The following is a 26,374-nucleotide window of genomic DNA, read 5'->3' on the forward strand; positions in this document are numbered from 1 at the left end:
CAATTTTTTAAAAAGTCGCATATATTGGCGCATCGCTACGTCTGCTCCGAACCAGGTGAATTTATTAGACTAATTAAAAGACCATTGTTTTTAAGACACATTTACTATGCTATTAGACAATTTACATAAATTTGACTAAACACATTAGATTGGAAATTATGGCAAAACATCTTTGACAAAATCGTGTTTTTAGATTTGTTAGTAAATATCCCCCAAAATGTTTCCCTGCACTTTACCGCTGCACATTTGGCGCCTGCGCCAAGACTCTGAGCCCACTTACGTGCCTGGATGCAAGTTTACACCCTAACGGGGACATACCTGATAATGTTTGGGACACTGACTGTTAGTATGTGTGCAGGGGCCATCCCCATGACTATTATGCCACAAATATGTTCACCAAGTGGCTTGAAGGCAAGGCTATAGCCCTGTTGGCGGTTTTTGTCTTTTGCCACTAGAGGACACCAATACTTTATATGCCTGCTGGATGCATGGAAAATTGTGCAAGGGCACTGATGTGCTTGATTCTTTATGTCATGTTTGGTGGAGAATGTGTTGGGTACGGGCTGTTATGACTCTCTTCCTAATGTCCGGGTTAAACCTCCTTCTTATTGTTGACAGCTTTGAGTCTAGGTTACAGCCTAGAGATGAGACAATTTATAGTAATAAGGACTGGATCCAGCTTTCCCAGCACCCGGAGAGGAGCGGCAGTCCGTTAGAAGGCAGCCGGCTGATAAGCGGATTGCAGAGATAGCAAAGCGCTTAACTTCATTATTACTGTAAACTTGCTCATCTCTATTACCGTCCACCACTCTGCTCTAAAAGCTGTGGTGTGGCTGGCGTATCTATAGCTAGAATGTAGATGTAAAGAGTTATAGTGTAAATACACTCTATAATACATAAGTGTGTATATGCTCTTTCTATCTGAGTGGTGGACGGTAACCTTGACAACAAGCCGTAATTACTAAAATAAAGAGGGTAAAGGTTCTCAAAAAGGTGCTCCTTAGTTACTGATCAGTTCTGATTAATAGGGTACAAGCTCATAGACGTCCATGGAGTATATGCATCACGCCCTCCAAGTAAAGCCGATAAGCCACCAAGGGGGTCAGCTGATAAGATTGTAGAGTCGCTGCCCCCAGACCCAACCAATCAAAACTTCTGCCACGTCAATAGATAGAGATGAATCTATCAAATGTTTTTATAGCTCTCCTTAAGGGAAGCTAGCAGCAGGTTAGATAGCACAGCACACCAACATATTACGGCTACGTTCACAAAATAACAGTAATGACGGCTGTTGTCTGCACTTGTTTTTATATTTATGTGAACATAGCCTATAGGTGCATGCAAACCCCCTATCCCCGCCCTAGTACAATCTATGCGCAGGTTAGAATCTTCTAATGTGCTTCTCCATTCCCTTTGAAGGGAAACACAGCCGATATTTTTTTTATTCTTATTTCCACAAACAGCGTCACTCTTGTGCTCAGTTTGGGTCTAAGCTTTGCAGTTCAGTTCCCATTGAAGTGAATGGAGCAGAATTATAATACCACACACAACACGACAGGAGTGGCGCTGTTTTTTTTTTTTTTTTAAAGTAGCTGTGTTTTATTTAATCTTGCATAGTCCCTTTAATATCAGATTAGCCTTAGTGCTCAATTACACAGAACGATAATCAGCCCTGTCCGGACGATTATCGCCTCGTGTAATAAACAAAACCATCATCAGCTGATTGTTGATTTAGGTTTGGACCTATAAGTGTCGGGCGTCGACTGCACATCGCTACGTGTAATAGTGCCCGGCCGGCGGCTGACAATTTGCAAACTGTATACATTAACTATCCAGGCTGCAAGGCTCCTCTTGCTCTGTGCTTCTCCCCGGTCCCACGCGCTGCAGCTTCAGAGCGGCCTGTCTGAGCTAACAGGCTGCTCAGCCAATCACTGGCCTAGACTGCCGCGGCCAGTGATTGGCTGAGTGGCCTGTCAGCTCAGACAGACCGCTCTGAAGCTATAGCGAGCAGGGCCCAGGGAGAAGCACAGAGCAAGAGGAGCCCTGCAGCCTGGATAGGTAATATATACAATGTAAAGTGTCACTGTAGTAAAAAAATTTTTTTGCAGAAATCAATAGTACAGGCAATTTTAAGAAACTTTGTAATTGGGTTTATTAGCCGAAAAATGCATTTTTATCATGAAAAAGCAGTTTGATGCTATCCCCCCGTCTTCATTGTTCTCCTAGAACAAAGAGTTAATCTACAAATACCTCACCCGTTATCTTCTCTGACAGTCACCACTGACCTCTCTAAGCTCTGATTGTAATCCTCTGCTATCTGCTTTCTGCTGTCGGCTAACTCCCTCCTCCCCCCTCCCCTCTCCCTAGAACAGACAGAGTGTGACTCATGTAACAAGTCACAATTTTCAGATTTTTTTGCAGTGGATAGAAAAGAGGAAGGTGGGGGGACCTGGGAAAAGACTTTTTAAATGCAGATAATGGCATATTTGGCAAATAAACCCAATTACAAAGTTTCTTAATAATCACCTGGGCTATTGATTTCTGCAAAAAAAATAAAAAAATACGACAGTGACTCTTTAAGCAAGGGCTGCAAGGACATCGGTAACAATGTCCCTGCAGCCCTTGTTAAACGATTATCGGGCCCTGTGATAGGACCAGTAAACGGGCACTGATCGGCGCTCGCTTACAGTTATTATCGGGCCGTGTAATAGTACCCTTAGGCTATGTTCAAACGTAGCAAAACTAGCGGAATTCCGCGGCGCAATGCCGTTAGCCTCCCTCTCATAATGAGAGTCTATGGGAGGCGCGGGCTGCTTCTCTCCCCGTGCTGAAGAATGAACAACAGCTTGTTGTTCATTCTGCAGCGCGGGGAGAGCAGCAGCACACACCTCCCATAGACTCCCATTATGAAAGGGAGGCTAACGGCATTCTGCAGTTTTGCTACATGTGAACGGGGCCTTACGGTTACGACATATAGTGATCCCGCCACCCAAACTACATGGCTGCATTCTCCTGCTGATTGCTCTGGGTTGCACCTGTTAGGAGTAAAATTTAAAAAAAAAAAAAAAACACTCAAAAGGACTCAGATCTGAAGTCATCATAGGAGGAAAGGTTTGCTTTTTATAGTAAAGATTTCAACCATGAATTCATAGAATAGGCACGGCATTCCTAGTAAAGATGTACATGCCCGGTCACAATGTGCTCCTAGCCCTTGGTATCCAGAGTGCACAGATGGCCATATACTATAACAGCTCTACCAGCCAACTGCATGCAAGAAGGACAAAGGCAACACCATATCAACATAGGCAGCTAGTATAGAGAGGGAACCAAAACTCAGCACCTGCCTTCTATACAAAGGCACAGGCCCAGAATTTGTGCTCAGGTTTTTTTTCCCCATAGTGATGGGTTATAAAGAAAACATGGCTAGGACAGGCCAACGATTGCATGCCATGGCCTGTCAGCTGGAAAAATCAAAGGCTTCATACAATTACTGTACACTGTGCATATTATAGAGACGTTTCAAATCATGGCCTATGCTTCAATGTGCTGAGCTGCAGTACCAGAAAGCACCACACTTGTATGTATGGCGCTGTGTCTAGATAAACAATAACGTTCTGAGTGCTAGGAGTCCCATCAGTCATACATTAATGGTCATCAACTGGAAATCCCAGACAGAGAACCCTTTTAAAAGAAGAGAGGATTGTCTTCTGAGCGGCTTCATGTCACTTTGTCCTCCTTACATAATTCCCAAGAAAAAAAAAAAGTGAGTGCCGAAACATTACAAGGAAACAAAGGCATTAAGAAGAATAAACAAAAATGAAGACAATCCCTGTAAATATAAGCCCATGCTTTATCCTGAGAAGCTTCTATTCAGCCCATTCTGGGAAACATGGCCAGGAACCTGGACAGTGGCAGGTCTGATAACTGTGTGGGGATACCATTATACACAATGGCCGTATCTCTTGTCATCCAACTTTACCAGGAAGAGCAATAAATAAGACAGGTGTCAACCTTGCGTCCCCCATTCCAAAAAAAAACAAAAAAGAGCATATGCCATATAATAAGTAAGCACACCACAGATCATTAGATAAGCTCAAAATAACAGTACGTCCCCCAGCTAATGCAAAACTACAACTCCCATCATGCCTGAACAGCTAAAGCTTTGGGATTGGAATTGTAGTTTTGCAGCAGCTGGAGGGCTGCGAGTTTGTCTTTCCACCACAGGCCTTCCATGTCCGTGCTGAGAAGCCTCCTCAAGAACTTGCATTGACAGGGAAATTTTTAATTTTTTGTGGGAAGTACTAAAGGAGTTATCCAAAGATTAAACATTATCGACAGAGGACAGCAAGCGGGCGGATGGGGGTCCCACTCCTGACAATAGAGTTCCCCAGTCCCCGAGCGATTAGTGCGTCAGAAGGCATGGAGCCTGTAAGCTGCTGCCTCATTCACTTGGCAGGATAGGAGAACTGTCATTACTGGGGGTCCTGGCGGTGTGATCTCCACCAATTAGTTGTCCCCTAGTTGTGGTTAGCAGCTAATTTGTAATCTTGGATTAACCCCGTCCATGCTCTGGGTCCAAGGCATCACCTACATGGTAAAACTGCAACCGTAATGCCCCTCATGCAAAACTTTAGTGTTTTCCGATGGAGAATAAAGTCATAAAACAACATCTGGAATTCTCACAATCGTCTCAGGCTGACATAATGCTGTGAATATGATCCATGACTAAGTGACCCATGCTGCCCTGGCCTTAGCAGGTTTTGAGGGACTTATCCTAAAGATATCAGATCTGTGGGGTTCCACCTCTGCTCATCAGGCGCTCTCCCTTGAATCCAGGGAAGTTGCAGGGAGCCGCAGCGCCATTTTCAACCACTACAAAACGTATGGCGCTGTGCTCAGTAAACAAGCTGCGCCACTCGCAATCAATAAGGGTGCTAGGTGTCGTGCCCCCACAATCCAATATCCAGAAGATAGGCCAATCCCTCTAATTTTCACCTCCAGGATGAGCAGTGTACAGAGAAAAATAAGAAGGCCAAGTTTAAGCACTTATGATTTTTTTTTTAACCATCGTATTACGTGAACCATGCCGGATCAAAACTTGTAAAAAGAAACAGAATATAATGTACAAAAACATAACATGGTAAACACGGACTGTACATACAGTTCTCTACAGTAACATTTACAGAAAGGCTTCACTTCTCTTTGTTGGGTTGCAAGCCTCCTCAGCACATCCCAGGGCCCTGTCCCCCATACCTGGGGGGTCCTTCATACTCACAAGCCAGGCCCTTGTGCCCTACCTCAAGTGCTATGCGTATCATCCCCTTTTCTCTGACTTACAGAATGCAAAAAAAAAAAAAAAATGGAAATAAAGGATTCCCAGCGAGCAAGGAAGAAAATCAGAAATCCTGTGAAATCTTCTGTCCGAGACTGAAAGGATAGCGAATCAGGGAAAGGCGATGAAATATCGGGGACTGAAATCAGAACTACATAAAAATAAAATCAGGCTTGTTCCCACCTACAGGAGAACGTGCCGCTCCAAGGAGGAGGGCCCATGCAAACAACCAACAGAAGGTTAAAGACATTTGCCGTAAAAACTTTTTTTTTGTTTGTTTTTTTTTAGCTGTCCACTCGTACTGTTATATTATGCATAGGAAAAGTCGAGACGACATGTTGGTAAACCTGCCGCCATCTTGCCCGATGTTACAACCAGTTTCCATAGCTTATTCTGCAGTGGAAAAAAAAAAAAAATACAAATAGTCTTCAAAGGCTTCTTCCGAGAATAAGAATATCCTTAGGGAATCCTTCCATTTTGGCAATTTCAAAGCAGCCGAGTTTGCTGTAGAAGTCGAGGATCCGTTTATCGTCGGGTCTCACCTCACAGAAAGCACCGCGTGAACCTAAAATGTGCACAAAAGTCCAACATCAGCATGTCTCTATAAATAGAAACTAAAATTAGGAAAGGCCATGTTCACATGTACCATATAGCTTGCATAAAATCTACAGCATAAAGTTTGCAGCATATATACCACACGTGAACATACCCTTAGGGTACAAACACACACACCGTATACGTAGCGTATTTTCTGCTGCGGAACCGCTCCAAGCAGGTGACTAACATACATTATAAAGTTATATAACTTTGTAGTGTGTGTGTTAGTTAGGGGGGGGGGGGGGGGTAAACGCCTAGTGGCCGTATGTATAATGTTGATGTAGGCCAGTTTCACACAGAACCGAAAATTCCACTGCGAGTATGTAAACCTTTTGAAATGGACAGTGTCGGGAATCACTGCGGATTTCGCTGCCAACTCTCAAGCGTGAAAGCCGCTGCGATTTAGTTCTCTGTGAAACTGGCCTTAAACTATAATAAAAAATTTTTTAATGAGTATATTGCAAAACTGCTGGGAACCTGACGGAAGATGCGTGGCTGGCGAGAACGAGTCAAAGGTGAGTTGAACCATTTGTCTTTTTTTTTTATAGTTAAACTTCAGTCAACCTCTGCCTGACCGCAGCAGGGCTCCAGCTAGTAAATCTATTTAACATTTTCCGGCGTAAAAGATGAACCCCTGAAAACCTTCTTAAAAGTCAGGGGTCGTCTTATACGCTGGAACATACGGTAAGTGTGCAGAGTTGAGGAGAACAGGAGGTGAAGGTTTGCTGCGTTTACTTGCAAATATTCAGCTTTGTGATCCTACAAGGTAAAAGACATCATTTATCTTCCCCCTGACATAACGTCAAGCCAGTCATCACATCGGCATATGAAGAAACTTATTACTTCCTACTGTGTCCCCTGAGGAGCTTTCACTAAGTGGATCACATCGCAGTCCAGCTTAAATACTACAAGTAATATACGACCCCCCCTACCCCAGGACTTACCATTGGCTTTAAGAGAGGACAGGAGACACGCCATCATTCCTTTGGCTACACTAGGGTCTGTGACTTTCTTATGAATATCCACTTTTATTAAAGAAGGGAAATTAGCAAGGAATGTATCAGGTAAGATTTCTTGTTCCTCATGAAAACTGAGCATTATTTTCTAAAGGGAAAAAAGAAAAAAAATGTAAGTGGCAGACAGACTGGTTACTTCAAGACAACATGCCCCCCATATTGCAAAAGTGGCCTGACAAAGAAAGAAAAAACAATAAGGAAATGAGCCATCTGTGGTAGTGTTCTTCAACCTGCCACTCTACAGCTGTTGCAAAACTAAAACTCCCAGCATGCCAAGCTGAGAATCCACAGGCTGTAGAACACCATCATGGGGTGTGTTCACACTACAGAATTCTCGCAGATAACATCCCACGGATTCCGCTGCTCGACCCCACTTGACTTTCCGCCCGTGCCATTCTATGCTCGGCAGATTCCGCCATCCACCCAAAGAATCGACATGTCAAGCGGGAGCGAGCGGTGCAATATGCGGGAAGTTCTCTGCGCAGATTCCGTAGTGTGAATGCACCCATAGAGATTAACTGCAAATGTTCTATTTGTGAATGCAAACGTCATTCAGGTTTCACCCTGTTTCAGGTTCTTTGTACGTTCATTGCTGCCGCTTCCAATTTCTAAGGGCTCATGATATGATTGATAGCCATGACTCAAGCCTGGTTCTTTTTTTTACAGTCTTTTATGTTTCCAAGTAATGAATGCATTTTAGTTTGATATGGGAAAACCCCACTGTTAGGGGATCTCACTTTCATTTCACTATGTATGGAATGATTTGCTGTGGTGGTGTATAAGACTCCGCTACCCCAAGCCTACGATCACAGTGTAGATTTCTTCTCTAGTGTAAGAATAAGCCCCCATACCTCTGCTGCTGACAGCTCTTTGTCTGCTTTTGGTTTGGTATATTTCTCCTGCATGAAAGGTATCCAGGAATGTTTGCATTTCGTGAGATAAGGTGTCACGTCCACCGTGCCCACAGCATAGCCGCAGATCCCATCCTCATCTTCCAATACGAAACAGTAGTCAAGACTGTGAGAGAGGAGACCTCCGACAAGCCTACAGGATAGAAAACATGCCGCATGAGACTCTCCAGAACTTACAATGACACTTTATATATTCATACATACAAACACCCACATCAGCAAACTCCCTCATGTTACCCATCTGTCGCTGTGCAAAACATTGTGCTGTAGGCTTCTAGATATAACAAGTATCTCCCTCTCTGACCTAGCCTCAGCTGAAGAGCTGCTTATATAGACATCTAGCCAGCATCTCCCTAACTGTTTCTTCTAGAAACCCCTCCTCTCTTGCCCTCAGTTTGGGTGAGGTATTGCAGCCCAGTTCCACAGAAATGAATGGTTGTGTGTGGTATTACAATTCACCTCCAGAGGACAGGGGTGGTGCACTTTTTGCAAGAAAGTAGCTCTGCTTTTCTAATCCTGGATATCCCCCTTTAAAGGGGTATTCTGGAAAAAAAATATTTGTTTTTAAAATCAACTAGTGTGAGAAAGTTACACAGATTTATCATTTACTTCCTCAGCCTTCCAGTACTTATCAGCTGCTGTATGTCCTGCAGGAAGTGGTGTATTTCTCTCCAGTCTGACACAGTGCTCTCTGCTGCCACCTCTGTCCGTGTCAGGAACTGTCCAGAGGGTTTTCTATGGGGATTTGCTGCTGCTTTGGGCAGTTCCTGTTTCGGACAGAGGTGGCAGCAGAGAGCACTGTGTCACACTGGAAAGAACCCACCACTTCCTGCAGGACATACAGTAGCTGATAAGTACTGGAAGACTAGTTTTTTTTTTAATAGAAGTAAATTACAAATCTGTATAACTTTCTGACAGCAGTAGATTTAAAAACTTAATTCCTCCGGAGTACCCCCTTAACACAACATTTTGTCACAAAGAAGAGAATCCCGACCTTCCTCGACATTTAGTCATGTAAATAAGTGAAATGAACGTCACAGATACTAGAAATAATGACATCTTTAGATATATTTGTTGGTGAAAGAATCTGGAAATACATTTAAAATTTCATTCCCGGCAAACTTACTTGTCTCCTATCAGGTCAGGTTGACTCTCAAATGGCAGATCGTCCATCGCGTCATCGTACATTTCTCTGCAAATCTTGTAAACAGATGCCTAAAGAATACATCAAGTATGTTATGATCTATCTATGGTCAGACTGCAGTGCAAATCTAGTATATAAAGGAATGCAAGACTCCATTCATACAGACACATACCTCCACTTAAGTGTAAAACATCCACTCTCATGTGTTACTGGACACTGTTCTATGGAACAGTATAGAAATCTGAGCTAATCCACCCGAATAAAGGCCCAGTGACCATCTGATTAGGAGGCTAGTCTATGGGCACATTTGCTGTATGTGTGGAAAGATTTCACAACCTGTGATAATATGATATCACCTGTGATACTACCTGATGAGTATAATGATATCACCTGTGATACTACCTGATGCACAGAGTATAATTATATGACCTGTAAAATACAAAGGAAATCCTCAAAACATGACCTGTTGGTGGCCCTGAGGACAGGAATTAAGAAGAGTTGGTATAGAGATTGAGTGTTTATACTATATATTATGTAAATATATATAACCTATCTACCTATTGATGCCAGACCACTGATTTTAGAGCAGAGTGGTGGTCGGTAACCTAGACAATGAACTGTCAGCAATGGGAGGCAAAGAGCGGCATATTAGGGGATGGAGGCAAGTTTGCTAATTTACACAGAGTGATAATAGAGACAACGATCTGCTGTTCGGACCTAATGGTACTTTTACACGGAGCGATAATTCGCCCGATCAACGATTTTGAATGAACAATGTTTTTTTCATAACGATCAGCGTTTGAACGGAACGATACATCGTACGGAAAATTCGCTATGCGATCGTTTAAGCCTATGTCACACATAGGTGAAATTGTTGAAAGACTGTTTACACTGAACGATCTGCGATTTTTTTGCGAACGATCAACGATGATTTGAGAACATGTTGAAAGATCAAAATGAGTGATTTATCGCTCGTCGTTTGATCGTTCGCTGCGTTTACACGTACGATTATCGTTCGAATTCGATCGTTATCGTGCAAATTCGAACGATAAATCGTTCCGTGTAAAAGGACCATAAAACTGTGCATCGCTACGTGTAATAGTGCGGTAAATGGCTGATGATTCCCTTAACACCTGACACCTTACCTCTCTCCCCACTCCTGGTCTCTTCTCCTGTGCTCTGCAGCCACCCGGTCCTGGTGGTGGCAGCGTCTGAGTGGCCTGTCAGCTCACAGGTCACTCAGCTAATCACAGGTTGTGGGGGTCCCAGGAAGCTGCAGAGCACAGTAGAGAAGACCAGGAGTGGGGTGGGGTCAGGTATCAGGTGCTTGGACATCGCCAACTATGTCCTTAGGGCCCTTGCTGGCCGATTATCAGGCCGTCTAATAGGTCCAGTATACAAGCGCTGATCTAGCAGATCGGTGCTTGTTTACTAAAATGATCAGGGCGTAGTCGGCCCGTGTAATAGGACCCTAAGGCCAGCTTTAGGTGGCACACATGATGTTGAGTCCCGTTCTCTAGGATTACCACATCCACTCACTAAAGTATCAGGGACATTAGCACTCATTTAGACACTCACCTCATCTTTTGGATAATAAGGTCTTATGGTGTAGGCTTTAGAAGTCGGTGTCAGGGGTGGAGGCTGAAAAAAGAGGTCATTAGCTCCCTCAATCGGAAGCAAACGCTGCGAAAAATAAGAAAGACAAGAGACAAATCAGACCTGGAAATAATGGACTAAAGCAAAAAAGGAAAAATTAAATAAATAAAACTGAAAAAAATAAATAAACAAAAAAAAAAAAAAAAAATTGCTGAACAGGCACAGTAAAAATGAACATGCCACTGCAGGAATTTCTCAGCACAAAAAAAAAAAAAAAAAAAAGTAAAAAATAAAAAGCACACTGAGGTCAAGTCACAGAATTGCGCCCTGTATGGTAACATTTTGGCTACCTGTCACCTTTACAGGTCAAGGAAAGCGCCAGAGCTGCAAACGGCGTGTGGAGAGGATTGGTCTGAAGAGGGTTGACTGTGACAAGAGGAGGCGCGCCGTCCTGCACAGTGCTATGCCGCCATCACATGCAGCGCGCGCCAGGACACCTGTAAGAGGGAAAAAGATCAGCCGCGCGTGAAAGTCCATGAGCAAGTTAGTATCCATCACCCCCAGCTACTCCTCCATGTAAACCATTTCAATCTGATCCTGACAATCCGCTTCACCCTTGCTCATGGAGTTTCAGTTCATGAGAGCCAAGCCAGCGCTCGCTGCGCGCAAGAGGGGCGGGCGCAACGCAACCTGCAAAGGAACAGTGTGAAACGCAACGCTACGCTACTCGCTGCCGGCGCTTAGGACCGCAACGTCTCCTCCACCTGAAAGACAGGATGGTTAAAAGAAGAAACAAAGTGAGTGTATTAGGTTGTTACAGTCTAAGCCTTCAGCAGACCAAGCCTTTCATCCCCTCAGAGGCACAGAAACGGTTTTGTCGAAAAATAACGTGTGAACAAAAATAAAGTCATTGAGTTTTGAATTTATATTGATACCTGGAACTCTCCTGCTAGACCTCCTCTAAAGGCCCAGGGCTCTTGGTCTCCACTTAAGAACTGTGCTGAAGATTGACTACGACACCCTGTTGAAATCAGATCCAAGCGGAGAACGTTACATGAAGGGGTTCTTATGGTTTGTGTTTTTTGAGAGTCTACATTTCCAGCAAAATACTTAAGACGTGGAAAGGGCTCTCTAACATATAGCTAATATCTGAGCTTCAAGGCTGTAATAAGTCTGACCAGTGACCCCTTTTCCCGCTCCTTGCCATAATACTGGGAACCATTAACATTGGCGCGCTGACACCTAGTGGAAGGCAGCGTTATTACAGCCCTAAGTGCTACTAATCTGAAGTCACATTGATCAGCCATTTACTCTGCTGCCACCTTATGCTGGGGATAACAAACAGAACTGCAATAGAAGCAACTGTCTAATGTGACTACTAATACAAATAGCCACTTTACAGCACATAGGTACATGTGCAGGGAGGGAGAGGAGGGGAGCTGTGACCATTGCCCATTGACAGGAGTGCCTCTTATAGTTATAATAGTGGTCATGTGATGACAAGACTCGTAGTACATAGCTGAAAGTACCCAGCATGGAAATCAGAGGGTAGAGGAGTGCCATGCATATAACAGCCAGGGCCAGCTATCATGTATATACATATTGCCTTTATAACCTATATGTTTTATTACAGTGTAATGGCCCATCACTCCTATTGCTTCCTATGAAGGCTGCTCAGGGATAAATGCTATTACAGCTCACATGGCCAGGTCATAAAACAGTGACACAATCCCCATAATTACATAGCATTAGCATTAACAATAATAGCATGAAAAGGCAGCCTGGTGTACAACACTACAGTACACAGAAGAGCCATTCTGCATGCTGCCCTGACCATGTGTAGAGCAGGTTACCGCCACCTCTTATTGTATACATTTCAGGGGGATACGTGGCTGCTGGGGTTCACAGGCCCCTAATGTCACCTATGTCCTCTGTACTAGGGATGGGCCACAGCGGTAGTCAGGAGTGTATGGGCTGTGTGCTTTAGTATCCCACCCTAATCGTCTGCCTGTCTCCAGCTTGGCAACAGGGAGGAACAGACTGTATCCATTACACACAGACTTTAGAATTAGGGCCCTGTGATGATCAATGGAGGACCCCTAGTTCTGCATTAGCATACAGTGAGATGATGACTGTGGCGAGCTTCAGTAATATATACTAGGTCATACATACGGCCCATGCTAAGCCCCCGGTCACACACTACATTTATGTATATTGTACCAGGGGCCATGTATAGAAGTAATGTTGTAATAGAAGCTGGAAAACATATCATGGTTGTATGGCCTGACATGAACCTACTGTACATAGGAAACTAATCATGTGACACCGGGGAGCAGCACAAGGAGATTATAATACATGAGCTTAAGTAATAGGTGCTGCTGCTGCAATCTGGAGCAGCTTCAACAATCCCAGAATTGCATAAGCAGCAGCTCCGTAACATGATGATCAGAATGGTTGGCGGCTGGGGACTCGGATATCTCAGTGTCAGCAGATCGCACCGGTTTATGCCAACCTGTATCCTGCTGACACAAGCTGCTGTAGTCACCAGGCGGAGGTCGTCTGCTGGGAGCAGAGGCACAGTACCTGGAGGCTGCTGCAAAGCAACAAGGCCACATTTACTCCAGGCCCTCAACTGGGATTGTTAAAGGAACATTAAACCTAGAAAGAAGAGGCCGATAAACCTGTCAGCTGGAGTGATCAGGCTGCAGAATATCCTTCTATATGGCCAGGAAAGATACAATGGTAATGGCTGCATTTACTTTCCATTCAATCTATTTTGTTACTGACTGATAGCTGAGGTTGGGCTTAAGCAAAGGGCAGGTCCTAACATCCCCTGTCTCCTATTACAGATGGGGGAGGCTCCTGCTGCAGCCAGCCGTCTTACAGCCCTTCACAGGATTTTTTATATATCTCTGAGTTTTCATCGTAATACAAGAAAACATAGGATTAAGAGAAAAGATGATCTTACAGGGAACACTAAAACCTAAACCTAGAGATGTATGTTTGGGAAGAGCTACATTAGGCCCCAAGGTCTGTATATCCATCACACCTGTCTACAGGTTGTGTGCGTTATTGCAGCTGAGCCCTATACACTCATACGGAGCTCTGGTGCAATGCCAGTCACAAGCCTAGGAATAGTACGGTTTCTGGAACAAAGCCGCCAGGTTTCTCTTAACATGGACAATACTATGAATTTCCTGTAGATCTGGGCCCAGGGCTTATAAGGGTGGCCTGACATTATGTTCTCCCACCTGCTCTCTGCAATTCAGTGTGGAAAGATGCAGCTTACAGCAGAGGATCCGGTTGACAAGGCAGTCCATGCCAGGATCGGCGAGTTCGGTATTAGGGCTCACACATGAAATTTGCCAGGTGTTAGACATTTGCTGTGGCAACCCGAGTACCTGGCGTGAGCTGCCTCTATCCATGCCGAACTCTGAAAAGCATTTGACAAGGCATCATGGATGTAACCCTATAACTGAAGGAGTGGGGCTTAACCTGAATCCTACTGCAGAAATGGCGAGGGGAACCCTGCTGCGGGTATTATACCCAGAAACAGATTTATTTTTGTATCTCTCCATTTGAGCCGTAATAGGACACCAACATCACAGGTAGTGTAAGGGCCCTATTCCACGGGACGATTATCGTTCGCATAAACGTTAACGATAAACGATCCAAACGACCGCTATTACGAAAGACCTGAAATCGTTCATCCATTTACATGGAAAGATAATCGTTACTTATGATCGTTCTTGCAGTCGTCTTGTCGTCGCTATTGCGTTCATCACTATGGCAATCGACAGAACGACTTCTTATTCAATGCGAACGATTTGCGAACGAGCAACAATAAAAATTGGTCCAGGTCTAATTAAAAGATCGACTATTTCTCGGTCGGTCGTTAACTGCTATTCAAACAAACAATTATCGTTTAGATTCAAACGATTTAACGATAATCTGAACAATAATTGTCCGGTGGAATAGGCCCTTAGGGAAGAATCGCTGGGATAGATTTTGAGCAGCTTTGTTTAGTGTCCCTTTAAAGCAGGGATTGCTGGGGATATTTTGCAACAGCTGGAGGGCCGAAGGTTCCCCATCCCTGCTCTAAGCTTAGTGTTGCTTTAAACAAGGGGTTGTTAAGGATATTTTTGGTGTATTTTCTATGCTTAGTGTTCCTTTAAATGGTTTCCAGTGGGCGACTCCAGTAATAAGGAAAGACATTTCCTGAAAGGACCTGGCTCCAAACTGGAGCTCTTTGATAGCTACAGGTGGAAACAGTAAAAGGAGCAAAAATGGCTGAATAAATGTGACTTCAGTTTGTAAGTAGAGGCCAGGATTCCCTACACTGCCTGTGTACAGAGGTCACATATAACATGGCTGCAGAGCGCGGTATGCATCTTTCTTTCTCCATCCAATAGCAGCAGACACTTGTGCTCAGGTCTCTCCCATCTGTGCACAATGAGGAAGACACAATACAACCGTTAGTAAGCGAGAGAACAGGACACATCTGCTTAAGGTCTGAAAGCAACTGCGGCTCCGAGACGCCAGCTAAGCCACTGGATTTCTCGCCAATACTATATTTCAGTCCACTACAAATCCAGTGGAAACCCTCTCTCCATTTCTGTACATAGACTTTATACAGGGAAGCAACCCCCCCCCCCCCCTTGTATGAAGAAATCTTGGGTTTGTATAATGTAGATTTGCAAGAATTTAGAGTTGACGTGTCGCCTTGTTTTTAGGGCACCCCAGTATCGCTGCCTGCTGTGTCATATAAAAGCAAAAAATTTCCACACTGCTCCTTTAAGCGACTTTGAAACCTGAAAATAAAATGAGGCTACGCAAGTAGTCTAGGCCATGCTGGTGCTCGCAGTGAATTTATAGAAACTACCTAGAAAAGGAAAATTTACCTGCAAACACAAACCAGTGCGACTATCTGCATAGATGTGCGACGTTGTGTTTGCCCAAATTAAATGCAAATTCAAGCCCACCCCATGTGGCCACGATCTCTAGGATATAAATGCCCTTCAGCACCAGAATAGCCTTGCGCAAAGCTCGCGTGCGCTGAGGGGAAAGGGGGATGTCACCTTTTTCTTTTCCAGGGCGTCAATTGTACCTCTTGAAAACTTCTGTTAAAAATAGCAATGACGTTATCGCCACACAGCAAGCAGCGGGCTACTGGGTCCATGGTAAGGTAATGTTGGCCGATCGCTGCTATATAGCAGAGCCCTATTGTTTTCAGACCAGTCCACAGCAACACAAATGTCAAAGAAAACACATTTCATGACTGCATAAGCCCACAGGGGGAATAAAACGTTGTGTACTATCAGGTGAGAGGAGGAAGAAGAGGCTTCTCTTGTACAAGACTAAAGTGATTACTAGGAGTCGTCCAAGTTTTGTTCACCCCGGAGCGAGCAACTGTGGAGAGTAACAGCTGAAGGAGTTCTTCCGACACTTACCTAGCCACTGAACAAAAGATTTCACCATAGAAATGATACTCTTAATATCCCAGACATAGGGGTACAGGTCGTAGAGGATGGTCCTATTTGCACAGTTGGAGAGTCGGGTGAACATGGTCATTACAATGCTGCACATGTCTTCGAACTTTGCTGCTCTGGCTCTCCATTCGCTTATCTGCAAAGCAAAGATGACAAAAGAATGTTCTATAGAATGACATAATGGATGGGGAGAAGCTTCATGTATAGCGCTTCTATGGATTTTTTTTTATGTTATATGTCTATAAAGCTAGCAGAGCCTCACCCTTGTATCTGACGCTACCGCACTCAGCCCTGGGTTATCCAAGATTAGAAAAAAAACACAGCAACTTTTTTGCAAAAACCGCGCCATCCATGTCCCTCAGGCTGTGTGAGGTATTACAACTCAACTCTATTCACGTCAATGGAACAGAGTTGCAAAACCCACACCCAAGGAGGACAAGAGTGGCGCTGTTGCCGGAAGAAAGCAACCATATTTTCCAAGCCTGGATAATCCCCTTCAACATCCAGTTATTCTAAATGCAAAAGGTCTGGATATCAGAATCTCAGTTGCTTTTACAATTGCACTGAGGTCCTAGGACATACACTTCATAAATAAAACAAGGGAAATATTTTGTGGGTGTGGGTGTGTGTTAGAAATGTTTTGGGACAATCCATCAACCCATGCGCATTAGACGGCTAACAGAGTCTTGAGTCCTTTATCTTTGATGGGGAGCCAGCCCCATCGCAAAACTACAATTCCCGTTATGTCTGGACATAATGGCATGATGGAAATTGTAGTTTGGCAACAGCTGGAGGGATGTAATTTTGACCCCTGTGATCTAGTGTGTATGGACACCTTTCCTAGTCAAGTTTCTCTGTACTCACTTTGTCTGTGTCTTTTCCAACACAGTTGACGCTGACCACGCTGCTGTTGGCACGCAACCACTGAAACTCCTTCAGCATCTGTGCACCTTTTGGTCCATGCTCATAAGGCAAGTAAAATAAGTCAGCAAGTAATTGTAAATCCTCCAGGGTGACAGCTTCGGCTGTGTACAGAGGCTTCTCATTGGGACCCGGGATAAATGGTTCTTTGTTGACCTGTTCATCAGTCTGCATCGGAGCAATGTCATTACATATGTCCTCCTGCATACAGGACTCTGAAGACTTCCCTTCACCGACTATCTCTTTATCAGTGTCCATCGGCTTCAACTCCTCTGACATTTTAGCCTCAACAATGTCCGTCAAGATTTGGTTCTTGTTTACGTCTTCTATCTTTTCTACCACCATCTCCATGGGCTCCTCATCCAGTTGCTTCTTCTCCACCTCTTTTGGCAACATTGGTGGATCAGTGCTTAGTGCCGTTCCTTGGCTCATAATAGGCTGTTGGTAAACAGTTGTTACGGTTGTTGCTGCATTGAGGGAAGGGGTGGCTATTAATGGCGCTATACCAACAACAGTGGCTTTGGCTCCGCTGTGGGCTAGCTGACGGTCTGGTAGAGAGGGGAAGGGAAAAAAAAAAACACATTTAGACACACGCTTCTAATAGGCTAAGACTTCAAAACACAACTTTTTTTCCCTGAAGATCACGTTAATCTACTCCATCATAAATGTTTGATGAGCATCCATGTTTTTTGTTAATTGGGAGAGGTTATAAGCTCCTGCAGGAAACACAGGATCAGACCAATGTTAAGAGGCCCCATATGCATGACAACAGGGTTGGGCAATTGTTCTTAACCCCTTAAGGACAGAGCCAATTTCGATTTTTGCGTTTTCGTTTTTTCCTCCTTGTGCATCAAAGGCCATAGCACTTGCATTTTTCCACCTAGAAACCCACATGAGCCCTTATTTTTTGCGTCACTAATTGTACTTTGCAACGACAGGCTGAATTTTTGCATAAAGTACACTGCGAAACCAGAAAAAAATTCAAAGTGTGGTGAAATTGAAAAAAAAAAAAAAAAAAACGCATTTTGTTTATTTGGGGGAAATGTGTTTTTACGCCATACGCCCTGGGGTAAAATTGACTTGTTATGCACGTTCCTTAAGTTGTTACGATTAAAACGATATATAACATGTATAACTTATATTGTATCGGATGGCCTGTAAAAAATTCAAACCATTGTCAACAAATATACGTCACTTAAAACCGCTCCATTCCCAGGCTTATAGCGCTTTTATCCTTTGGTCTATGGGGCTGTGTCAGGTGTCATTTTTTGCGCCATGATGTGTTCTTTCTATTGGTACCTTGATTGCGCATATACGACTTTTTGATCGCTTTTTATAACAATTTTTCTGGATTTAATGCGACCAAAAATGCGCAATTTTGCACTTTGGGATTTTTTTGCACTTACACAGTTTACCGTACGAGATCAGGAATGTGATTAATTAATAGTTCGGGCGATTACGCACGCGGCGATAGCAAACATGTTTGTTTATTTATTTATTTGTTTACTTTTATTTATAACCTGGGAAAAGGGGGGTGATTCAGACTTTTATTAGGGGAGGGGGCTTTTTATTGACAACAACACTATATTTTTTTTTTTTTACACATATACTAGAAGCCCCCCTGGGGGACTTCTAGTATATACACTTTGATCTCTCATTGAGATCTCTGCAGCATAGATATGCTGCAGAGATCCATGAGATAGGCACTCGTTTACTTCCTGCTGCTGCAGCCGGAAGTAAACGAGTGCCGAGCCGGGGACGGCGCCATCTTGGAGCGGTCCCCGGCCGGCTTCAGAAACAGAGATCGCTCCTCCGGGATAACATCCCGGAGGAGCGATCTCCGCCACTAGACACCAGGGAGACGCTGGATCCGGTAATCGGATGCAGCTGTCAAACATGATTACTGTATTACCTACGGTCCCGGGCTACAAGCGGCACCCGGGACCGCCGCGGTTCAGAGCGGGGTCGCCGTGCGGCCCCGCTCTGAACGCCCTTACCGGCAATAGGGCGTACCTATACGCCCTTTGTCGTTAAGGGGTTAATCTCAAGCATATGGCCTGCTTTGAGACGGTGTGTTACATTTCAGAAGCCCCAATGCTTTGTTCTAAAGTTGAATAAGATGCCACCACAGATGTCTGGATGCAGCCACTCCTCTGAAAACATATGCACTCTCAGCTGAATTAAGTGTGCACAAGTTTAAGGAGGCTGGGAGGAATAACTGTCACCTGAAGCTACACAACCAGTTTTTGCCTGCACACGTTCAGTGTTCCACGCGGAACACGGACTTGGAATGCATGTAACGGACTCTCCCCCGCCTGGGAAGGATCAGTGACAAGATGCTGGGAGCGGGGGAACTGTACAGATATGCGCCATGCTGTAATGAATCAGACGCGCGGCTCTGTCATCACAGTGCGGCGAACGTGTGCAGCCTTAGTAGAAAGGGCAATACGATCACACTAACGCCTTATTCACACATCCCTATAAGTTATCCGTAAATGCAGATCCAAATTCCCAGTTCAACTTAGTTGATTTATATTGGGCTATTGACAGTGTTTTAATTTTTATCCGTAATCCATTCCATTTAACAAAGAAAAAAAAAAAAAAGTCCTAGTGCGGATTGTCATTGGGGTATTGATTACCAATAGAAGTCTATAGGATCCATACTTTGTACAGACGTCACAACCATGACATCTGTAAAAATAAATTAAACAAAAACAGATTAAACCTACGCAAACTATTAGTGTTCACATTTTACGAAATGATTGCAAATACGGAAAATTTTCAACTGATCAGGGAGAACAAAATAGTGGGAGGTTATGCGGCCCAGGAAAATCACTGAACGTGTCAGAGGCCTTAGGGCCCATTTACATTGTCTGATTGGAGGCGGCTGATGCTGATCAGCAAAAATGGTGCTCGTTCAATAAAACCTTCACAAGGCTCAATGAATCGTGTGGCTATTTAAAGGCCTTTTTATTGTCCACACAGCCCCCCCGTTTAGACAGGGACATGTGAAAGCATTAATGATAATTTATACCATCGAACAAAGATTCAATGAACAAGCATTTACTTGTTCATCGTCTGATCGCAGGCAGATTATAGCTAATACTCGTTCCTAGTAAGCCTCATTACCGATAATCAGTCAGTGTAAAATGTCCTTTAGCATTCTGCGACTATTTAATAGTCATACGGTACAGATGTAAAATCATCAAAACGAACATTTAAGTATAAATTAATTTCAGAGTCTTTTCTCAAACCCCTACACTATAACATTACAGACTTACTGCTATACTGAAGAGGCACGCCAAACTCTTGCAGCCAGTCTGTCAGTGCCAATTTAAGAGCCATTTGGGGACTATACAGTACATCGGTTTCTATGTCTTCATCACTGCCTTCGTTCTCTAGTTTAATCTGTATGGACACAGTGCTGTCTTCGCTGTCAGCTGCAAGAGACAAAAAGAAATACGTTGCAAAGCTGGTCTCATAAGAATTTTGTTTCTATGTTAAGGCTATGTTCACACATTGTAAAAACAGCTGTTTATTTCTGAAATGGCAGTTCTGAAATAAAAGAAAGAGAGCAAAAAAAACACAGGCACCGGCGCCTCGTGTAACACCTTAGGATAAATGGGATAGTGGGTAGGGAGATGTTGCACTCACCTAAGAGCCACTTGGGCTTGATGCGTATCACCCAAAGAGGGTTAAGAAGTGTAGAAATGTCCAGATCCCGGTAGCTGCTAAGCTAGACGTACCAACGGACGGGATGCTCCCACCAGGGGCCCGTATAGGAATGATGCAGAGAAAGTGATAAAAAACACAGGTACAGTGACTCCAGCGCTGCTACCGTAGGACCATCACAGGATTCCGATAGTTAAGATCATAGAGGATTTATTTACAAAACAAAGCATGAGGTTAACATGTTTCGGGAAAAAGCTATCCCTTCCTCAGAACCAGTATGCATGAGTGAGTAGAACACAGTCAGGTTTAAATGGAGGTAAAAAGCCCGCCAATCCCGCCCCCAAAAGGGGCGGGAGGGGAGGGAAATTCAAAGAAAAGAAAAAAAAAAAAAAAAAAAAAAAAAAAAAAAGAACGAACATAGATAGATTCTAAAAACCTCATAAATAGATGAGTAGAGTGTATAAATATTAGAATAAATGGGTAGAGGCACTGGCTAGTGGGAATTACTTGATAAACACTGATACCACAATATATATATATATATATATATATATATATATATATATATATATATATATATAGAGAGAGAGAGAGAGAGAGAGAGAGAGAGAGAGAGAGAGAGAGAGAGAGAGAGAGAGAGAGAGAGAGAGAGAGAAGAACTAATAGCGCATGTACACATAAAAAATGAATATACTAAATGATTACATGGGTAAATGAATGGATAAATAAAAAACATACTTATAGGTGAATATGAATGAAGGGATGAAAACCCACTTATATAGGCCCACACATAACTAAAGGGGGAATTCAGCGGAATGTACTGTATATTAAACAACAAATGACAATGTACAGTATATTGAGATGTACATTAAACAACAACAAATGGCCCACTGAGGTGGAATGAATATACACTTATATATGTCCACACAAAAACAGAGGGGGAATTAGACGGAATGTACAGTATATCGAGATGTACAGTATATAGAAATATAATTTAAAAAAAAAATGGCCCACTACGGTGGAAGCTAGATGATAAACAAAGACCAATGGATGAGGGATGGAGTGTAGGAATAAAAAGGGGGACGGGGGGGGGAGGAAGAGAATGGAGACATGGGAGGGGGGAGGGGGAAGACCTGTATGTACAGGTGGATACTACTAGTTATGCACATTCTCGATGTACTCATTGAGTCCTTGGGGGACCAAGGTTTTCAGTTTAAAAATCCAGAAGTTCTCACGTCTGCGTAATCTCTGGAATCTCTGGCCCCCACTTGTGACGGTCTCGATAGGTGTAATAGTGAAACCTGAGAAGTTACAATTACAGCAGGTTGCCGCGTGACGTGAAAGACTGTGGAGCAGAAATCCTCTTTCGACATTGGATCGATGTTGATTCATACGGGCACGGAGCGGTTGGGTGGTGCGACCGACATATTGGATTCCACAGGAGCAGGTGAGTAGATAGATGACATAGGAAGTGCTACATGAGATGTAAGATTTAATCTGGAAATTGTCACCAGTGATAGTGGACTTAAAGTTTGTAGCTCTGTTGGTGATATTGAGACAACATTTGCACTTATTGATCCCGCATTTAAAGCTCCCTAGTGGTTTGGCCAAAAATGATGACGTGATGGTTTGGTTATTACTGCTCGTAATGCTCCTTAGTTTGCTGGGTGCTAAAATATTTTTAAGGGAACGTGCTCTTCTGAACGTGATGGCTGGACATGGGGGTAGGGTGTCTTTCAAGAAAGGATCATTCTGGAGGATTTTCCAATGGTTTTTTAGAATGGTTTTGATGCCCTTATGGTCTGAAGAGTAGGTCGTGATGAAATTCAACTGGAAGTCTTTCTTGGTGGTTAGTTCGGAGAGTGCGGTGCTGTTCTTCCCTGGTTGGAGGCATTGCTGTTGATTCAAAAGTGCTGCTTTCTTCCGGGAATTGTAAATGAGGGAAGTGGGATAGTTTTTGGCAAGAAAACGTTTTGTGATGGTTCTGCTTTGGATCCTAAAGTCGCTGGCCCTGGTACAATTTCTGCGTATCCTGCGGAATTGGCTAAAGGGTATATTGTTGAGCCATTTGTTGTAATGGCCACTCTAATAGTGGAGGTAGCTGTTACCATCGACACTTTTGAAAAAGGTTTTGGTGAGAATACTGGTACCTTCATGAAAGACCACTATATCAAGGAATTCCGCGTTGTTGTGGTAGATGTTGTGTGTAAATTCCAAGCCCCAGTTATTAGCATTAATGTCCTTTATGAAATCCGCTATCTCTGATTCGCTACCATCCCAGATGATGAATATGTCATCAATGTAACGACAGTAAAGCATACATTTATGAAATGACGGATGTTGGTAGATGTTGTCTTCGAAATCTCCCACAAATAGATTTGCAAAACTGGGCGCAAATGTACTGCCCATAGCGGTCCCACGGTTTTGTTTGTAAATCTTACTGTTAAATTGAAAAATATTGTGTTGTAGGATAAATTGAATGGCGTCTAGGATGAAATCTTTCTGGGCAGGTGGCATCTTGGGGTCCCGATTGAGAAATTCCCGAACTGAGTGACCTCCCAACTTATGGTCTATAACGGTGTATAATGATGAAATATCCATTGTGACAAACAGAAACTTATCTTGCCAGACGAATGAGGTGATTTGTTGAATGAAGTGGGAGGAGTCACGTGTATATGACTTGAGGGTTTGTACATGTCCTTGCAAAAAAGGTGTCAACATAGCGGGATAAATTGGACGTGAGGGAGTTTATACCTGAAATAATGGGTCGGCCTGGGGGTCTGGTGGTGTTTTTGTGGATTTTTGGCAAATAGTAGAAGGTCGCCAGTGTGGGTTCGATGATGTTGAGGAATTCGTGTTCGGTTTTGGTGAGGACTCCTGCTGCGAGACCCCTGTCAATGAATTGTCTATATTTGGTGGTATAGACTTGAAGTGGATTGGTTTCTAAGGTGGTATAGAATTGTGTGTCGGAAAGTAATCTGTTGGCTTCCTGGAGGTAGTCGTCTCTATTAAGGAGCACTATGCCTCCGCCTTTGTCTGCTGGTTTAATGACCAGCGAAGTGTCTTTAGATAGGTTTTGAGTCATGTTGGCGGGCCCGCGTAGAAGAGATTCAAAGTCTGACATGACCATGGTGGAGAAAGTTTCTAGGTAATTACCTCGGCTTTGCAGTGGGTAGAAGTTAGACTTTGTTTTTTTTCTTTTTTCTTTGAATTTCCCTCCCCTCCCGCCCCTTTTGGCGGGCTTTTTACCTCCATTTAAACCTGACTGTGTTCTACTCACTCATGCATACTGGTTCTGAGGAAGGGATAGCTTTTTCCCGAAACATGTTAACCTCATGCTTTGTTTTGTAAATAAATCCTCTATGATCTTAACTATCGGAATCCTGTGATGGTCCTACGGTAGCAGCGCTGGAGTCACTGTACCTGTGTTTTTTATCACTTTCTCTGCATCAGTTCTGAAATAAAGCGGTTGTTTTTACAGTGTGAACACAGCCTTAGGCTATGTTCACATTCTGTAAGAGACTGGCCGTTCCGTGACCCAGCCAGGTCACGGAACGGCTGGTCTCAGAAAAGATCATCCCGGTTGGTACTGCAGTACCGGTCGGATGATCTTTAGCACCGCTGAGTTCTGATGCGGGCGCACTCGTGCATGCCCCCATCAGAACTCCCCACTGCACACTATGGAGCGTGCAGCCGGAGCCACTCGCTCCACTGTGTGCAATGACAGGGTTTTCGGCGGTCGCTATTCAATGAATAGCGGCCGCAGAAAACTGACATGTTAGTTTTCTACAGCACCGCTAGGGATCCTGGGCGGAGTGTATACTATGGGGGACATTTATCATTTGCACCTTTTTTTGCGAATATTTTTAGCCCAGTGCACTGGCTTATATGTTTGCAGCCTAGTAAGGTATTTATGAACATTCACATGTTGGTTCATAAATCACCTGCTATAGCTTCCCTGGCACTGTGCATTTTACTGCAGGTATTCATGAATTGACCCTGGTTAAAAAAGTTCCGCGGATAACCACGCCCACAAATGTCAAGAAGGCAAAAAACTGGAGTAAGCTGTCATATTCACACATACACCGAGCTACACTGTTTAGTAAATCTGACGAAGGGCTGTGCACATCACACTTACGCCAAAAAATACTAAGGAGCACAAGGTACACTGCTTGATACATGTCCCCCTATGTGTATAAACTCCAGCCGGGATTCCCTCAGCCTGCAGCACTACGTGACTACCGCAGAAATCACGGCCTAAAACTGTAAGATTCTCATAATTTTGCAGAATTTCTGCATTTCCCACAAACTGGGTGAAACAATACATAAACAGCATATACAGGTACCGGACCAGTTAAAGTCACCTGGAGGACTAGAATCCAGGGTTACACTTTTTTTTGGGGGGGGGGGGGGGGGGGGGGGAATTTATTTAATCCGATTCCCTGTTATTATAAAGAGCTATACTCACTCATTACGACATCTTTCCTCACTCCGTTCATGTTTGATTTATACCAGGTAGCTAATGTGTGGATGGCGACGTAGTTTGACTCAAATTCACAGTTCGGATTGGTTAAAACTCCCTGGAGTCGTGGAATAAGTTCAGTATTACGGCCCTTGTAAGGTCCGAGGAATAGCCTCTTCTGATCGTAATCATTTGCATGGATGTTGTCCCAGATCACGGGGGACCTCTTGAGAATTTTGGAAACCTCTTCAATGGATTCCACAGGAATGTCTTTAGAAACAACTTTAGGGCCTGAAAAAGAAAAAAAAGAAAAAATATATATATCAGATTAGGGGAAATATGTAAGAGCATATGGCAACACAATATTTAGGCCTGTGCATATTTATTAATTGCAAGCAGCATCTGGTATGAAGATATTTCACCAGTAAAAAAACACTGGCCCACATTTACTGGGTGCAGAGCCAGAATTTTGTCCTCAAATACACCAGACTTTTGGCCCATTACCATCCTGAGCATGTGCTGCGATTGCTGAGCTTGAACAGAGAGTCTCCCACATTCAATATCAACCTCAGTGACTCATAAGCACCAGGCCCTGAATGTATTAACTCAGCACTTCTGCCCTTTAGTTTCCCTATTGTTAGATAGTCCAACATACACAAATAGCTAACGCCACACTCTACATACGGACTGAACACCAATGGGTAAATTTACCTTTATGTAAAGATAAAACAGTTACCTGTCCAGAGAACTTCTATGCCAGGCAGAAGTTTTTCACCCACTGTCTTCAGATACGGAGACTGGGCAACATTTGGATAACAGAACGTTCCACAATATTCTGTAACAACAGTTTTGGGTCATTCATTATTTCACGCAAGGTGACCAAGATTTACTAAGGGATGTACAGATTTTACTTACCTGTAGGACAAAATAAAAATGTTTCTGGTTCACCTAAATATTGAAAAATCTCATTCGTTATTGCTACTTGTGCATGGGCAAAAGAGCTGAAAACTTCCTTATCCGCTGGGCACATATTGTGATCAATGTCATCAAAGAGAAGGGCAAATGACTTGCATCCAAACTGAGTGACCTGGAAATGAAAGAATTGGAGAAAGCCATTCAGGGATTAGAGAAGAACAACAGACATTCAGAAGATTTACGATTGCAGCTTAATACCAAGAAAAATGTTCAGTAGTCTAAATAGATATAGGCTATACCAACAAACACTCCAAGCAAA

The 26,374-nt window shown here is 43.5% G+C and overlaps 1 protein-coding gene across 1 annotated transcript in view; it reads right to left on the minus strand.

The window, feature by feature from the left end:
• Positions 1 to 3,100: 3,100 nt before the first annotated feature.
• Positions 3,101 to 26,374, minus strand: part of OGA (O-GlcNAcase) — a 36,242-nt gene continuing 12,968 nt past the window's right edge. The window contains exons 5-16 of the mRNA XM_069979947.1: positions 26,056 to 26,227; positions 25,877 to 25,975; positions 25,147 to 25,431; positions 20,288 to 20,446; positions 16,950 to 17,554; positions 16,047 to 16,221; positions 11,532 to 11,617; positions 10,579 to 10,683; positions 8,983 to 9,071; positions 7,797 to 7,989; positions 6,874 to 7,033; positions 3,101 to 5,897 (exon numbers count right to left, since the gene is read on the minus strand). Coding sequence (XP_069836048.1) covers positions 5,761 to 5,897; positions 6,874 to 7,033; positions 7,797 to 7,989; positions 8,983 to 9,071; positions 10,579 to 10,683; positions 11,532 to 11,617; positions 16,047 to 16,221; positions 16,950 to 17,554; positions 20,288 to 20,446; positions 25,147 to 25,431; positions 25,877 to 25,975; positions 26,056 to 26,227 — 2,265 coding nt within the window. The 3' untranslated portion in view covers positions 3,101 to 5,760. The remainder of the gene's footprint in view (positions 5,898 to 6,873; positions 7,034 to 7,796; positions 7,990 to 8,982; positions 9,072 to 10,578; positions 10,684 to 11,531; positions 11,618 to 16,046; positions 16,222 to 16,949; positions 17,555 to 20,287; positions 20,447 to 25,146; positions 25,432 to 25,876; positions 25,976 to 26,055; positions 26,228 to 26,374) is intronic.

The sequence above is a fragment of the Dendropsophus ebraccatus genome, chromosome 8 (assembly GCF_027789765.1).
Source record: "Dendropsophus ebraccatus isolate aDenEbr1 chromosome 8, aDenEbr1.pat, whole genome shotgun sequence".
NCBI classification, from domain to species: Eukaryota; Metazoa; Chordata; class Amphibia; order Anura; family Hylidae; genus Dendropsophus; species Dendropsophus ebraccatus.